Genomic DNA, 17,239 nt, shown 5'->3' on the forward strand with positions numbered 1-17,239 from the left:
TGTTCGTTAATATTCATGAAAAAATAATGTCACAATGCATTCCTTGGTGGTGTGTTTTAACCATAATTTATTTTAACTCTTTATCTTACTTTTGATTCTCAATAAAATTACACTTTGTTTACAACATCTCAACATTTTTTTTTTGGTTGAAGTCATACATTCTAACCAAGAATACGAAGTTTATTAGTTACAATTGATTTGCTTTTATAATCCTTTTACTATGCAGCAATATGCCGAATTATTATGCCAGTGCTAAGGCACAAGTAATTAACTTGTTAACTTCAGCATATATTTGGTAATATCAATTTACCGCTTTGTAAATTATTGAAAAATTGGTTTCTTTGCGCAATTCTTTATTCTTCATTATCTATATGACCTCATTTCAACATATATGTACATGTATCAATAATTCTGTTTAAATGGAACCTTCTGAAATCGTTCATTTAAAAAACAGTAATCCTCAAAACCAACATTTCTCGATCTTCAGACAAACGATTTAAATATGCAGTCGACTTTAAATTTAAACATTTCATTTTCAGTTTATTGTTACAATAGAGATGATATCAAAACAAGTTCAACTGTTTAACGGGTAAAATAACACCTAGCTGATCACAACAGGAATAGCGATGGTTATGTGTATCAAATTGTTGTCCATCTTGGTTTCTTCTTTGCTGTTTGTTGGTGAGTACATTATTTTTTTGATCATTATCGATTACCAGTTTGACATCTTTGTCATAATTTGTTCAAATGAATTTTATTTTATAACCCTTTGTACTAGAAGTTCAACTTTCAGTTATATATACTATTACATAGGAATGTGTCTCAGTCCTCTTTTTCAAGTTGATAATAACTAAGTTAACAGTGAACCAAATAAAAGTTAAAATTCTTTATTGTGTCAAACAAATATTTAAGGAATCTGTCTTTATTTTAATGACTTTCAAGTAATACGTAAAGCAGATACGCGTGAATTTTTTTTAATTGGAATATGTGAGAGAACACACACGTTTAATCATTCATGATTAAAGAAAAATCCAATTTAAAACCTGTTTTCTGTTATAAATAGACATTTCAAAATTTGCTGCCGCTAACTTGATAAAAATATACAGTTCGGTAAAAAGCTTTTCAAACCTTTGAGATTGTGTGGAGAAAAATTAAATATCTTGGTTTAAAAGGAGACAGCAACATGGCTTTAATATGTTGATAACTTTTCGCACGACTTAAAATTTGACAACTTGAAATTTATTTCGCAATTCTATCTTCAAGATTCAATTAGAACCATTTTAACAAAAGCTTGGACTTAGGGTAGTTGAGTCAAAAGGCAATGTGACGTAGAGGTGTCTATTTCATTGTAGGCTAATCGGGCATGGCTCTTAGAAATCAACACGATTTGTCTGGCTTTTGAGCAAAGACTACGCAATCGGTGTATATTTCACTTTAAACCAGCGTCATTTTAACTGTTTTGACACAAGAAATAGATCGTTACATCCTACTGAAAGTCCACGGTCTTGTTAAAATTGTTCTCTTAACTAAGATCAAAACACTTGTTTAAAATTTTTATAAATCATTCGGGGGGGGGGGGTCCCAAAGGATGCAAAAGAAAAAAAAAATATTTCACAAGAAAAGGTTTTTTTTTAAATTAAAAACATCTTTAAGAATAAAATGTGCATGTTTCATTTGGTTACACATGTGTCGTATATAGCTCCAAGTTATGCTGCTTTTACAACTACAAACGCTAACAACATACACAGTGCGGTGTTAGGAGCCTCCTACAACTACCTCGTCAGACCTGCAGAGCTGACCAATGTTTACCTGGAGTTCGTGATTTTTTCCATCAACTCAGTGGTTTGTGAATTAGCGTTTTCATTATTAATCATGACCATTACATGTTTCTTTATTTTATCTAATACATAAGCTGTTAAAGTTCGAAAGATACGATGGCCAATAAATTGTCGAAAAATCTAATATATTTGTGGATTAACGCAGATCATAGTGAACTTTTGCAAAGCCACCACGATACTGTTGTAACAATGCTCTTACTTCACCTTCATTCCCTTTATCAGGATATGAAAAGTCAAACCATATCTCTGTCAGGATGGCTCACAATTGTACGTATATATAAGCACCGTCTTTTATATTCGTTTATGCAAGAAATATATTTTACATGACGATTTTGTTTTTTACGTTATGTTCATGTTTTTATTCTTTTGAAATTACCAATCTTTAAGAAATGGCAGGACGACCGCCTGACCTGGACTCCCGCGAGTTATGGCGATATCGACATGATTTTTACAGCACCATCCAAGATCTGGAAACCGGAAATTATTGTCGAGAACTCGTTAGTACTTACAAGTGTTCATTTGCAATTTTGCTAAATTTTCATCGATTCTTCAAGAGAATGTTTGAAAATGCGTTTGTCTGCTTTTGTACGGTATTCAAACTTTTCTTCCATTCTATTTTGCGTTGGTTTTCATGACAACTACTGGCCGCGCTAAAGGGTTTAATCATACCCAATTAATTATTCAGTTGTGAAGGTGATCGTTAAAGTTTCGTCTTTTAAAAAAAATAATTTTGCAGGGTTGCTGGGATGGAAATCATTGGACCAGATAACATGCTTTTCCAAATCAAAAGTACCGGCGAGGTTCGCTGGGACCCGCCCGGACTCTATGACGTGCATTGTGAGATGGACGTAACCTACTTTCCTTTTGATTACCAGACCTGCTATCTACAAGTCACCAGCTGGGTGTACGATACCAACAAAGTCAACTTGACGAGGGCCACCGATTACGTCAACACCGAGGACTACAACGAGAATGGGGAGTGGGTCCTGTACTCTAACTCCGTCACCGAGACCTCCCGTACAGAGGAAGGGGAAACGTTTTCTACCGTCAACTTTGTCCTGACTTTGAAGAGACGTTCCGGCTATTACCTGTCGCAGATCATATTCCCAATTCTCGTCATAAGTTTCCTCACAAACATCACGTTCCTGTTACCCACGGACTCCGGCGAGAAGATCTCCTTTATACTGACCGTCCTCCTGTCCCTAGCGGTCCTACTAACGTTGATTGGCGACAGTATGCCGACTACCTCCAGACACATCTCAATTCTATGTACGTTTAAATTACGTAGCAAGATGATCTAGTTTTTTTGTTCAGACGCACTGAAGATCAAACTGTATTAATTAAGGTGGAATAACACACCTGGAAAAAGTCACTCAAATGAACAGGAATTTTTTTGATAATGAAAGATATAATGATAAATAAACTGTACAAATATCAAATAAACGAAAATTTTGAAGTTTGGAAAATAAAAATGAATATCTAAAATAATTATTCCAGTAAGTAACAACAAAAGCCCCTGCGGGAATCGAACTCGGGATGTACGTATATACGGATCACAAGTCCGACACTTGATCCACTCGGCTATGGAGTAAGCTACATATTTAGTCCATACAAAACGAAATGTCGTTTCGATCAGCGGTCAGCCATTTTGTGATAATGTGTTATTCCACCTTAAAAGGCCTGTTCATTTTTAAATCATAATAATCTTCTTGGACAGAAGAAGTGCTCTGTACAAATGTATAAGGAAATAGAAAAATATTTTTTGAAATCTAAATTATTTGGAATTTTTTCGTTATTAGCTAAAAAGTCTTACGTCTGGTTTGTAATTTGTTGACCCCCTAACTCTTTAAATTATGTTATTTTTTTCTATTTGTTACAGCTGTGTACCTGTCGATAGTTTTGTCACTCTCTGGTATCGTCATTCTTGTTACCGTCCTCAATCTCCGGTTGTTCCTGAAAGCCAAACAGAAAGAGGTTCCAAACTGGCTTAAAAAGTTTACTACGGCCATTCTTGTCCCGTGCTCTTGCCAATCTCCAAAGGCGGGCGAAGACTCCGCAAAAGTTGAGCCTTTCATAAAGGAAAAATCGAATGCAGTAAGCGTCATCGACTTTGAAGGAGAAAAGGTAGATGTGGTCGAGAACAATAAATTGAAAAATAAGACACTAAAACGGCGCAGTCGAAGGAAGGAGGAGTTCGAAAAGAGTCCGGACACGGTTGAGAGAGACCCAGATTTCCCGTATCTGTGCCGAGATATCTCGGGAATGCTTGACTGGTTCTTCTTTCACTTATTTAATTTATTTAATGTCATTCTGACGATAATTTTCATGGCGATACTTGCTGCTGGTTCCCAGCCCAAATGAGTACATGTGCCTATATGCACGTTGCATCAATTCATTCTCTTATATCTATTAGATATATTTTACTTATACATTGTATTGTTATATTCAGTAGTATATTCTCACTATATAACTCTATATAGACAAATAGTCAATAACTGTAATATTAGCTCGTCCGAAAAATATTGACCGGTCAATATTTTTTTGATATTGACTGGCTAGGAATAATATCTAGAGAACATTCCCTCTATTTCAAATAATCGCCTCTGATTTGTTGATTCGTTAACGATGACGTATATAACTCTTCGCGACTCCAAAACAAGGTGACGTCATGATAGACAGTCAGTCAAGGCAAGTAAACAACGGACGCGCAATGCGACGGTTTGCTATCATAACGGATATTACTAAAACCGATTTGGTTTGACTTTTCCGATCGCGTCGCATTCAACTTTTTCAGCTACGTCATACATAAACAATACCCTCACCTTAACCACAGTTTTTTTATTGGTGGATTCAGCTTACCGCTGATTGGCTGCTGGTTAACTAAGACTAAATTATGCACGGACAGAACAACAACATATCAGAGAATGAAAAATTCACATGGGTACTCGTGACTGTCGAAATTGGGCTATTTTTCGAAAGTGTACACTTGTGATAAAACAATACATACGGTACATAACATATATAGCTGTAGCTCTGTGTATAATTTTTGGGTTAGAAAATATAACGCTACAGTGCATACAATACTTACATGTACAAAAAACTTTACGGCAATTTGCCGCGTATAAAAATAACACTATTTTTTAAAAATATTTACATCATACCATACCACATTTTGTGCAAATAATCCATTTAAATAATTCTTCATTTAGTTTACTACTGTTAATAATTGTAGCTTTACCCGCCCCAAACTTTCTCCTATTAAACAACCTTTAACCGTACTCGGAAAGCGGATCAAGAACTGTATTTTTTATGTATGTAAACAAACCAGTGTTCATGTATGGAGCGGGTGATCGGGGTTCAGAGACAGGTAAAATAAAGAAATCTGCAGTAAATGGTTTGTGGATATTTTAGTATATATATTTACACCGAAAGTGATAGGGCAACAGAAGAGAAACGAATCGGACACTTGCCTAATGAAGACGCACATGTACAAACCTCCTTGCACTCTCCACTTCCGTCTCGTTCTTTCACACCATCGTTCAATACTTTTATTGACTGTCGATTGCCGATCGAAAGGTGTAGAAATCGAGGAATTCATACCTATCACTTTGACTGGCAAGTTAGTAGGTAATACATGTGCATTATACATTTACGGTATTTACATGAAATGAACGCTTAGCACATGCAACTTTTAAATATTATATTTTTTATAACGCCGTACTCTGGACCGTAGCTTGAGGCTATGGTTTAACGCCCGTTTACACAGAGAGAGAGAGAGAGAGAGAGAGAGAGAGAGAGAGAGAGAGAGAGAGTTTAGCACATAATTTAAACATACGGGATAGTCGATTTTGAATGAATATTACTAAAATCGATTTGGTTTGACTTTTCCGATCGCGTCGCGTTCAATTTTTACAGCTACGTCATACATAAACAATACCCGCACCTTAACCACAGTTTTTTTATTGGTGGATTCAGCTTACCGCTGATTGGCTGCTGGTTAACTAACTTAAGACTAAATTATGCACGGACAGAACAACAACATATCAGAGAATGAAAAATTCACATGGGTTTTCGTGACTGTCGAAATTTGGCTATTTTTCGAAAGTGTACACTTGTGATAAAACAATACATACGGTACATAACATATATAGCTGTAGCTCTGTGTATGAATTTTGGGTTAGAAAATATAAAGCTACAGTGCATACAATACTTACATGTACAAAAAAACTTTACGGCAATTTGCCGCGTATAAAAATAACTCTATTTTTTAAAAATATTTACATCATACCATACCACATTTTGTGCAAATAATCCAAATAATCCATTTAAATAATTCTTCATTTAGTTTACTACTGTTAATAATTGTAGCTTTACCCGCCCCAAACTTTCTCCTATTAAACAACCTTTAACCGTACTCGGAAAGCGGATCAAGAACTGTATTTTTTATGTACGTAAACAAACCAGTGTTCATGTATGGAGCTGGTGATCGGTGGTTCAGAGACAGGTAAAATAAAGAAATCTGCAGTAAATGGTTTGTGGATATTTACACCGAAAGTGATAGGGCAACAGAAGAGAAACGAATCGGACACTTGCCTAATGAAGACGCACATGTACAAACCTCCTTGCACTCTCCACTTCCGTCTCGTTCTTTCACACCATCGTTCAATACTTTTATTGACTGTCGATTGCCGATCGAAAGGTGTAGAAATCGAGGAATTCATACCTATCACCAGGGACGTATATACTAACAGACTATTGTCCCAATATATAATCGAGTATATACGTCCCTGCTATCACTTTGACTGGCAAGTTAGTAGGTAATACATGTGCATTATACATTTACGGTATTTACATGAAATGAACGCTTAGCACATGCAACTTTTAAATATTATATTTTTTATAACGCCGTACTCTGGACCGTAGCTTGAGGCCATGGTTTAACGCCCGTTTACACACACACACACACACACAGAGAGAGAGTTTAGCACAGAATTTAAACATACGGGATAGTCGATTTTGAATGAATAATATTGGGGGGAAATAAACTGTTCTCAGAAATCCTTCAGCTCTGGCATTGCATACTGATAACTCGGCCTAAAAATAGGAGTTAACCAATCATATAGTTTTCACACCGGCGGCGTGTATAATTTATGCATGACGTAGCTGACAGAAATGATTGTGACGCTATAGGAAAAGTCAAACCAAATCGGTTTTGATAATAATATTGGGGGGAAATAAACTGTTCTGAGAAATCCTTCAGCTCTGGCATTGCATAAGCGTATACTGATAACTCTGCCCATTGGCGGATCCAGAGGGGGGGTTCCGGGGGTCGGAACCCCCCCTTTCTCTGAGACATATGTTTTTTTTTAAAACTTGTAATGCCTATTTAAAGGCAATTTTTCCCATTTATACCATAAATACTTTAATTATTTCAAATAAATGCTTTTAAAATTGCTCATCTAAAGAATTTCTTATGCGGGTTATGCTATTTTTCTGGAATGCTAGCTGCCTTAATACCTGAATCACAAACGAAGCCTTCCCAACCCCCCCAACCCCCCATGAATCGGAAATTACGTTACAAAAATACCGTGTAAGGGGTTTATATGTAAACCATTATGTAAATGCACAACTTTTCACAACTTTCTTGAATATGATCGCATCTGTACTAGTGCCGGGTGATGTTGCGCACCCATTACAGAGGTCACATCAAGTTCCCTGGGACGACTATTGCTTGTACCATTGTATTACACATGTACAATCTATTCAGCACATTAAGTATCCCCATTTTTTGTCATATCCTATCATTTAGACCTTTATTTAAGAAGGCAATCAATAGAAATCAAAATCGATAAATAGTTTAGAATTTAAACATCAAAGACATAAAAAAATTACCAAAAAATTTATATTTATAATAGCTTGTCGTAATAAGTCTGAATCATTTTTTTTTTGTTTTTAGTGTTTCTTTCTATTAAGCATAAACGTACGTTCTCATTGCTGGAGACTTGTTTTTTTTTCTAAGGCTAGAAATTGTGCAAATCGTCCTTACCTAACCCAAAACGCTTAATAAATGCAGTGCACTCTGATATTAAGATAGGTATGAAATACATGTAGATATTGACGAGATAACTGTTAATTAAATTTACGCATGGAAAACGTTCAAAAGGCCTTGTTTGTTGAAAAATAATGAATTTTGCACGTATTGATTATCATTAATTGGAACCCCCCCTTTTCCAAATTGCTGGATCCGCCTCTGCTGCCTAAAAATAGGAGTTAACCAATCATATAGTTTTCACACCGGCGGCGTGTATAATTTATGCATGACGTAGCTGACAGAATAGCCTAGTACCCGAGGCCTTCCGAGTGCAAGCACGAAGGCCTGGAATCCCCCGTCCAATGGCTGCGCTCTATGTTGAATCCAACATGGCGACTAGAAAGGTAAAATAACATAGACACACTTATAGTTAGACCTGTTTGGCCTTTTCTTGCTGGTTCATATGCGAATCAATAACATGGTTAGACTTGATACAACATTTTCTTCGCTTATTTAGCTTTATACGGCCCTGAACCGTCGATTGAATGTCCGAACGGGAGTAATAAGCGAGCCCTGTATATCGCACAATATAAACAGTGATACATATCGACACTTTTGCTCATATATCTACTCATTTTTTAGGTAGACAAACATTTCAAAAGTTATTTACAGGTCATGATAACATACAAAACAACATACAATGCATAGATTCAATGGAATGCCTTGGTGTAATTGGTTAGCACACTTCATGCTTCAGAAGTTTATTATGGCATTTGAAGAGGTCCAGGTTCAAATCCTGGAGGTATTCCACTTTACTTAGTGTATGTCAAGCCCCCGATATGGCTGATTAGTTAGTTATGATGTCCATGTGCATTGCTGTTCAGTATAGTTTGTTGTGTGTTTTAATCTTAGACAGAGGAAAATTATATCCACCAATGTCAGGAAAAGTTGCCCTCATTCATGGATATGGAACATTCATACACTAGTACATGTAACAGCAGAAAGAGATGCAAAGGGACACTCAAGGGGAAGACCTACGGCCAAGCATCAAAAAAAGCCCCAGTGGTACTGGTAGGACAAGTTGTAACATATTTTGATATTAAATACCTCATATACTGATAGAAACACTAACACATGCAAGTTTATGCACTTGTGTTTCTTTGAGCACTGCAGCAAATTTATACAGCAGAGTTTTTCTGTTTCATTACAATACACAGGAGGAAATACACAATCATTTCCATCCATGTCAGGAAAAGATGCCCTCGTTTATGCATGTCGAACATTCCTACACGTCAAGTAACAGCAGAAAGAGATGTAGAGGGACACTACTGGAAAGACCCCCGTTCAAGCTTCCAAAAAAGCTCCAATTGTAGGATGATTTGCTATATTAATATATTTAAATTTTAAATACTGCATGTATATACTTAGTTATGTATGAATCAATATATATATAAATTTCATGCACTTGTGAAAGAAAAGAAAGTAGGACAAACCCAATTAGGATTCTTATCAGGGCAATTTGAATCTCTAGTCAGGTGTTCTTCTTTCTGCTATCTTGCTACTTTCAGATAAGAAAAGAATAAACTGTGGTATAATCATTTAAAGTATTCACTTAGCCACAGAACGAATATCACAATGTCCATTAGGTTCTCTTTCAAATAGTCTTCCAGATGGAATGATAAAGAGAAAAATTATGTGGCCAGTTATATGCAGGAAAAAGTTCCTGATTACCCTATTTCCAATGAATATTGGAAAAACTGTGCTCAAGATATGAATGCAGACTTGGGCACAAACCGAACTGGTGAGGTTGTAAAATATATGAAAGTACTGTGTTAAAAATATGATTAAAAGGTTTCAAAATATAAGAGCTAAAGAAACATTAACCAAATCCTGATAATGAATAACAATTTGTTGTAAGAGATTCTTTATTACAGTTAAAATCTTAAGATTTACAAATGTTTTGTGAAAAAGGGCTACTGGAAATTCATAAGAGGCAGTTCCAGAAATTGATTCCCTACTGTTGCTCTCTTAAAGTTTTTTTTTATTAACATATTCTTATGAATGCAATTTATAATGACAGGTGCTTCCTGTAAAAGTTTTTACCGGAGATTCATTGCCTCGGACACCTTACATACCAGTATATCTGAAGTTGAGAAAGAAATTTTGGCTAAACCAATAGAGCAGGAAATTGACCGATACTGTCAAACTGATCTTTCATTTCCAGTTATGAGGTTTTTTTTTCATGTTGTATGTGTTGCAAACAGTATAAAGTTAGGTTGTTCAGTTGAGTTGATAATTACTTGTATTAAGACATAGTGCATTTAAATAACCTTAATAGGTTGGCTGTAAAATAAACAAAAACATGTACATGTAATATTGAATTAAGCAGTGAACACTCCATTGGTGAATTTACAGTTTTTAGAAATAAATGAAATTGCTTCCATTTAAAGATGAGTGTTATGCCCCTATTATCTTATGAACTTGACTGTTTTAGAACTACTTCTACCCGACCAGCTGAAGTTATTGCTGATGGTGATCATTTGTTGGAGGAAGGGGCTACACCACAAAGACTTTTAAAATGTGCTTTAAACCAGACAAGACCCTTAGAAACAGATATCTACTCAGACTTTCAAGGGAAAGAAATTCTTAACCTCATCACCCTACTTTTTTGTAGTTGTAATGTATTAGACATTTGTAGGGCAATCCTTGAAGTAAAAGCATTTAAAATGTGCTTATGGAAACTCTTCTTAGCAGAAATTCATGAAAATACCAAATATATGTGTATCAAAGGACACAGTTATTTAAGTCAACTTGATTTTGAAGCTTTGAGGAGTTTTCAGTGGGAAAAAATTATTGAAGAAATGTATGTTCAGCAGAGGCAGCTTCTCCAGGTCTTGCTGAATGTTTGTACAAGCACTAACAAATCTGAGGATGATGAACACTACATGCATGTGGTAAAAGAAGTAGGACTGATGTATGGCATTCTCATGAAGAGGAGATGTAATTCCCTTTCAAGAGTGCAACGAGTAGTGTCCATCTCCCTGGCTGATGAACGAGTACACCAGAAGGTAAAGAAATTTACATATGAATACTTGTTATTGTTGAAAGTTCTCATGTTTAATTAACTACTGTTGAAAGTTCTTATTTTCACAATTTTTGAAATGTTGTTTAAAGTTTTCAAGTTTGACAATTATTGCTTATTTTTTCATATTTTGCTTATTCTATTCTTTCCAACAGTTATTTTTATGCACTGAGCAGAATTGATATATTTTATTTACATTTTAAATACATTTCAGACAAACCCTGCTGATGTTTATCCTGTTCTTTCAAAGATCCATTCAATCATTTACTGTGCATTCTATGTACTGAATGATGAGTATGCCTTTATATGATGAAATTGGATCTTGATTACTAATTATATGTTTTGTATTAAGTTTTATTTCTGTTGAGTTTTAAAGCAAAAGCTGGTAAGTAGACTAAGGTAAGATAAGTTTTACTTTCAATCTTGATGGCAATTTGAATGCAAGTAATTAATGTAAATAAGTACTAAATTAAAAAAAAATTATATGTATTTTATGATGCCCCATTAAAAATGATATTTACTTGTATGGAAACAGACTAAAACTAACTAAAAATAAAAAAGTGAGCATCCTCTTTCCTTTCTTTTTTAAGGTGTATGACAGATTGCAACCACTAGGGATCACAACATCCCACTGTGTCATGCTTCGAACACAAAAACAGATTGGAGGACACTTTAACTCACAACTTATCAATGCTGTCCAGGAAGGCCAGAAATTTCGATTCATTGGAGATAATGTGAACTTTATGATTGATGTTAGTCATCAAAGAGAAACAATGAAGTCACATATGGAACACTGGTTTGCATCCATGGCCATTATTCAGCACAGCAACTTCAGCCTACTTTCTACTGCAAAACCACAAGTGCCATTGTTGGAGCTGGGACCAAATACTTTTTTACCTCAAGAAAAAGACTGGGAGAATATTAAAAACTGCTACATTGTTGTAATTCTTGAAATTCTATGTAAATTCTGCAAGTATTTCAAGAATTTTAAATCTGTCAAAGAGAACATTAAACAAAAACTCAGACCAGATGACTACGACATCTCTGAAGTCCATACAAGTGTTCCTTTACCAGTTCTGCCAAAGAATGAACAGAAGTACTCCGATGTAATAGAAATCTTGGACTTTTATGAGAATGTTGTGGAAAATGTGTGTGGAGGAAACAACATTTTGATTCATATAGGGGGGGGATCAGCTTACAAGAGAGAGGTTCTCTGGTGCAAAGAGACTCCGTGCAGCATCCATCACACCAAAGGATAGATTCGAACATCTTACTCCAATTACATTTGAATTTTTCCATTTGCAGATGTCAGTATTAACTCTTTTCTACAAACTTCTCTACAGAAAAAGTGGTACTGCTTTAGGAACACTAAATGCGGAGAAAATCACATTGGGAAGGACCAAAGCAAATGGAGACGATGTAAAAAATCATTACAATGATTGTAAAGAACTCGCAGATTCCTTCATTTCAGGTTATGTAGTTAATGCTGTTATGCATTTCTTTGAAATGGAAACGATCAACTCGCAACCTAACCATGCATTTGCAGCATTAGATATTTCCTCTGCAACAGAGGAAGAAAAAGAGAGAGTTATTGCAAGTTCTCTAGGAGAGTTCATAGATACTCTCATACTGAATGAAGCTAAAGCTAACCTTGCAGAGCCAATGAACTTTTACCAACAAGTTACATATGTGCTTCCTGATGGAGGAAAATTGATATTGAATGTTCCAGTTACTGTTGATAGGTGTGTTTCAGAAAATAGAAATGACTCCGTGTTAGGTTATGGAAAAACTGTTTTAGAAATTGGCCTTTTATATCAGTGTTTAAATCTAAATATCAAGATGCCCAATCGAGAAACTGTCTTATCACTTATGAAATATACCATGTGTGTTTTAAAAGGGAACAATAACCGATCCAAGTATGCTTTAGAAATATTAAGATTCCTTTTCTTGCAAACTTCCCTGCTGGACCTAAAGACTGCTAAAGAAACATTCTATGGACTCTTTGTTAACCAGAAAGGCAAAGCAGACACAAACATTCCAGCTGATCTACACATGGAACACTTTGTGAAGGAGATAAAAGAGCATCTGAAGTCTCTTCATGCAAATAAGACAGAGTCATCAGTGCAGTCTCGATCGTCTGCCATAGCAGGAATGAGACAAATATCAGCAAATTATGATAAAACAACACATGTACTTTACAGAGCTAAACGACATAGCACACCTTCCTCAGAAGAGGATGAGCTCAATATCATTCATAGGCTATTGCGTGTCAGGCCTTTTGAAAATAATGATGGTCGTAGTCTTCAGTGCTATACAAAACCACTTACAAGTCCCATTGCAAATATCAACTTTGTACACTTGCAAGAATGGATCAGGGGTCATCAATACGAGATTATCAATGACTTTGGCATTTAATCTGGTAAGTGAATTATAATTCAATATATAGCCAACTCACTTTTTTAGGTCACCACTCAAAAATAAAGACAACTGATTTTATTTTCATTACAAGTACTTTAATTATGTGCTGGAAAGCAAAAACGATTGAAAGGCATTATAATGACACACTTAATTTGATAATGGTACATAAATGTTCTGCATGTGCTTGATTCAAACCAAAATCTTGAATGAAACTGTCTGTTTCCACATATCTTGAATAATTGTGGATGACTGATTCTATTTGGTAAGGGGATATCTCCAAGTTATTTAATATGTTGTAATCCGACAATGATTGTCGGATGGAAGATTTTAGCTCTTGCGTTAGAGGTAAAACTGAATACCATTCATTTAAGATTGGATTACAAATGTTACAGCACAAAGTTGCTTTATTTTCACTCTCATTGGTGTCATCCATAAATCCAAAGTAATCATTAAGGATTTTTCTCCTACAAGTTGATTCATTTCGGCAGAATGACTTCATTGTCTTGTTCATTTCAGGCCTACCTACATCACTGTTGTTGAAAAACAAAATTGCTGTTGCCTGTTTCCCTGTTCTGCCTGTTCTACCCACTTGCTGAATATAAGCTGTTGGAAGAAAAACTTGTTCGATTACTGTGATACTATAAGTGTTATCATAGGATATCATTTTAAGTTGGAATTATCAATTATTCACTGAACTCAAAACCAATTGGAGCCATTTGTCATATAGAAGTATTAAATATGTAGCAGGAGAATGACTTTTACATAATAATTTGTAGTTTGCCCTTTTTCAGGATATAAATATTTTTTTTAGCAATAAACCTGAAGACTGCATTTATTATGTTTTAAATTTTGATTGCATTAAAAAGAGAAGTGAAAGACCCAGTCTGGCCAGTCAGTACAAAGCCTAAAACCATTCATGCTTTACAATTACACAAGCACGACTTTCATTCATCTTGCATGTTTTTTATTAAATAGTTCTTGTTTCTTCCCTTTATATTCTGATAATTCTGATGAGGAATAATACTTATTTCTATCCATATTAAGATGATAAAATTCATTAAAAAAGTTACCTTCAATACTCTTAGGTGGACCTGCATGCACAATTCTTTCCACACGGCCAAAATCTGCTCCCATCCCTAGGGCAGAAGAAGCCAATATGATCCTTAGGGGGCTGTCCTCTGAGGAAATCTGATGAAATATCAATTCCCGTAGCTGATAGTAGAAAATCAAATTCATTTGTTTGAGCCCAGTATCACTATTTTTGATGATTTACAATAGCATAGGACATCTTGAAAATTTGGGATCATTCGATCAAGTTCAACCATTATATGTTATAAAAAACAATTCATAGCACTTCCATCTCTAAATATTCTTTTTACACCATCTTCATAAACAAATCATATGTAAATTTACAAAATGTTTTGGGGACCTTGTTGAATTTGTCATTCTCCTAGTTTACTTTCAAGTCAAACCTGTACAGTGCTTAGCTTTACATATTAATTTTTCATGTGAAACTGTTTAAACTAAGGATTTCTTGTGTGATTCTTGTGTTATTAGCAAATAATTTAATTCTGGTTGTAACGCGGCATTTGATTGGATAGAAAAATTTAAATAAAATTGTATAACCTGGTTTGCACGTCACAAGACACTTCACAATGCACCAACGTCAAAATCGTACTAATCCGCTTGACGTTATGTTTGAATTTTGAACAGATTAATATCATTTTTAAAACTAAAACAGACTCAATTTGTACAGTAAATTACAGAAAATTAAATTATAAGGAATGAACTCAATATCTACCCAAGTTATACGAGTATAACCTGGGTTGGGGCAATTTACGCTTTTTTATAATCTGCTTCGCGGATTATAAAGTGTAAATTGCCCCAACCCAGGTTATACTCGTATAACTTGGGTAGACATTGAGTTCATTTCTTAATTCTTACTTTTTCACTCCCATATTCCACAGATGCATGATACATAACAACTCTGGCATTTTCTGGATTCTTCTCCCCATTGTACACCAAGTTCCCCAAGACTCGACAAGCCTGTTCATAGGCAAATCCTATATAGTTCAGTGATGAATTGAAATACACAATAGTCAGTGGAGTAGCACCTAATTTAACTTTCAGTTCATTGAATAAGACATCCAGAATATGTCTGTAAGACAATGTTACATCCTTAGAGCTTGCAGGTCTTCTTAAAACAGTAATTGAAATATTAGGCTTCACTGGAATCTCACCATGGATCCTACAGTCCTTCAGAGATAAACAATTTTTTATATCAGCCTGACCTTTGATGGAAAGTGTTGCCGAAAGACAAAGAAATGTTGCCTCAGGAAGCACAGCTCGAAGTTCAACTAGTTTACTGTATTCAGGACGAAAATCATCTCCCCATTCCAAAATACAATGGGCTTCATCAATAACTATCACAACTCTGTTCTCTTCAAAACATCTGCACTGAAAAAATTTGTTCACTGATGGTTTGCCTAATATGTTCTCAGGGTGGCTGTAGATAAAACTATAGGAGAAATGCCCATCTGTAATTGCTTTGCACAGATTCAGCTCTTTAAGTTGTACAGCCATACCGTCTAATTTGCTAATTTGCTGATTAATAATCACATTGAGTGGCTCAACAACTATAACTTTAGTGTCCTGCAGCACAAATGGAATAAGCTCATAAATCAAACTCTTCCCATAACCCGTTGGTAATGCTGCAATGACATCATGTCCATTCACAACATCATGAAAGGCATTTTTTTGTTTAGACTTCAGATTGTCAATCTTGCAACCAATTCTTTCATTAAATTTTACAAGTGCCTTGTTAATGTCATCTTCATTAAGCTGTTATAAAAAAATAAAATATATAAGAATACCTATTAGAGTAAAATTTGTTATGAATTTGTGAAATCAAGTTCATAATTTAAAGGTTTGAAACTGCAGCCCTTCACTTTATAACTAAAAACTGATAGCATGCAGATTATAATTATGAATACTGAAAATACATAAAATTGCAAGCGGAATACCCCCAGGATTTGAACCTGGACCTCTTCAAATGCCATGATAAACTTCTGAAGCATGAAGTGTGCTAACCAATTACACCAAGGCATTCCATTGAATCTATGCATTGTATGTTGTTTTGTATGTTATCATGACCTGTAAATAACTTTTGAAATGTTTGTCTACCTAAAAAATGAGTAGATATATGAGCAAAAGTGTCGATATGTATCACTGTTTATATTGTGCGATATACAGGGCTCGCTTATTACTCCCGTTCGGACATTCAATCGACGGTTCAGGGCCGTATAAAGCTAAATAAGCGAAGAAAATGTTGTATCAAGTCTAACCATGTTATTGATTCGCATATGAACCAGCAAGAAAAGGCCAAACAGGTCTAACTATAAGTGTGTCTATGTTATTTTACCTTTCTAGTCGCCATGTTGGATTCAACATAGAGCGCAGCCATTGGACGGGGGATTCCAGGCCTTCGTGCTTGCACTCGGAAGGCCTCGGGTACTAGGCTACTGACAGAAATGATAGTGACGCTATAGGAAAAGTCAAACCAAATCGGTTTTGATAATATAAGGATTTGCGAATTACTGTGAAGTAAAATCAGGTAGAACATCTGTATTTTAATTCTTTCGGTCGGCGGAATATCACCAGTGACCGTTTTATGCTGAGGATATTTTGGAAATGAACAAAATTGAATTCGTGAATTCTTTGTTCAGCTGAGAAAATTACGGCGATCTGTTTTCAATTACTTTCTTAAATTTTGGTTTGTTTCCTCATTTAACATTGTATTAATTAATAACAGTGGAAAATAAAATAACATAGGCCTTTTAATATCACACACAAGTTCCACTAGACTAGCTA

At 35.2% G+C, this 17,239-nt stretch overlaps 2 protein-coding genes and 1 pseudogene across 2 annotated transcripts; 2 read left to right on the forward strand and 1 right to left on the reverse strand.

Moving 5' to 3' along the window:
- Positions 1-553: 553 nt before the first annotated feature.
- On the forward strand, positions 554-4,267 carry LOC128155367 (neuronal acetylcholine receptor subunit alpha-3-like). Its single transcript, XM_052817038.1, has 6 exons — positions 554-681; positions 1,700-1,842; positions 2,061-2,105; positions 2,226-2,335; positions 2,575-3,107; positions 3,718-4,267. Exons 1-6 carry the CDS (start codon positions 627-629, stop codon positions 4,197-4,199), a joined length of 1,368 nt encoding a protein of 455 aa, XP_052672998.1. The 5' UTR covers positions 554-626; the 3' UTR covers positions 4,200-4,267.
- Positions 4,268-10,174: 5,907 nt separating this feature from the next.
- Positions 10,175-14,408, forward strand: LOC128191447 (uncharacterized; annotated as a pseudogene).
- On the reverse strand, positions 13,426-16,882 carry LOC128191446 (uncharacterized). Its single transcript, XM_052863511.1, has 4 exons — positions 16,791-16,882; positions 15,314-16,210; positions 14,440-14,581; positions 13,426-13,972 (listed from the first exon to the last, which is right to left on the reverse strand). Exons 1-4 carry the CDS (start codon positions 16,830-16,832, stop codon positions 13,503-13,505), a joined length of 1,551 nt encoding a protein of 516 aa, XP_052719471.1. The 5' UTR covers positions 16,833-16,882; the 3' UTR covers positions 13,426-13,502.
- Between the last annotated feature and the right edge of the window lie 357 nt (positions 16,883-17,239).

Source organism: Crassostrea angulata, chromosome 7 (assembly GCF_025612915.1).
Source record: "Crassostrea angulata isolate pt1a10 chromosome 7, ASM2561291v2, whole genome shotgun sequence".
Classification (NCBI taxonomy): Eukaryota; Metazoa; Mollusca; class Bivalvia; order Ostreida; family Ostreidae; genus Magallana; species Magallana angulata.

Bases quoted from the DNA above. Each gene is read 5' to 3' on its own strand.
- LOC128191446 (XM_052863511.1), bottom strand. From the start codon at position 16,832: ATGGCTGCGCTCTATGTTGAATCCAACATGGCGACTAGAAAG. The intron at 16,211-16,790 runs GTAAAATAACAT...TTTTTATAACAG, and splicing joins CCAACATGGCGACTAGAAAG to CTTAATGAAGATGACATTAA. The intron at 14,582-15,313 runs GTAAGAATTAAG...TTCTACTATCAG, and splicing joins TGGAATATGGGAGTGAAAAA to CTACGGGAATTGATATTTCA.
- LOC128155367 (XM_052817038.1), top strand. From the start codon at position 627: ATGGTTATGTGTATCAAATTGTTGTCCATCTTGGTTTCTTCTTTGCTG. The intron at 682-1,699 runs GTGAGTACATTA...TGTCGTATATAG, and splicing joins TTCTTCTTTGCTGTTTGTTG to CTCCAAGTTATGCTGCTTTT. The intron at 2,106-2,225 runs GTACGTATATAT...CCAATCTTTAAG, and splicing joins TGTCAGGATGGCTCACAATT to AAATGGCAGGACGACCGCCT.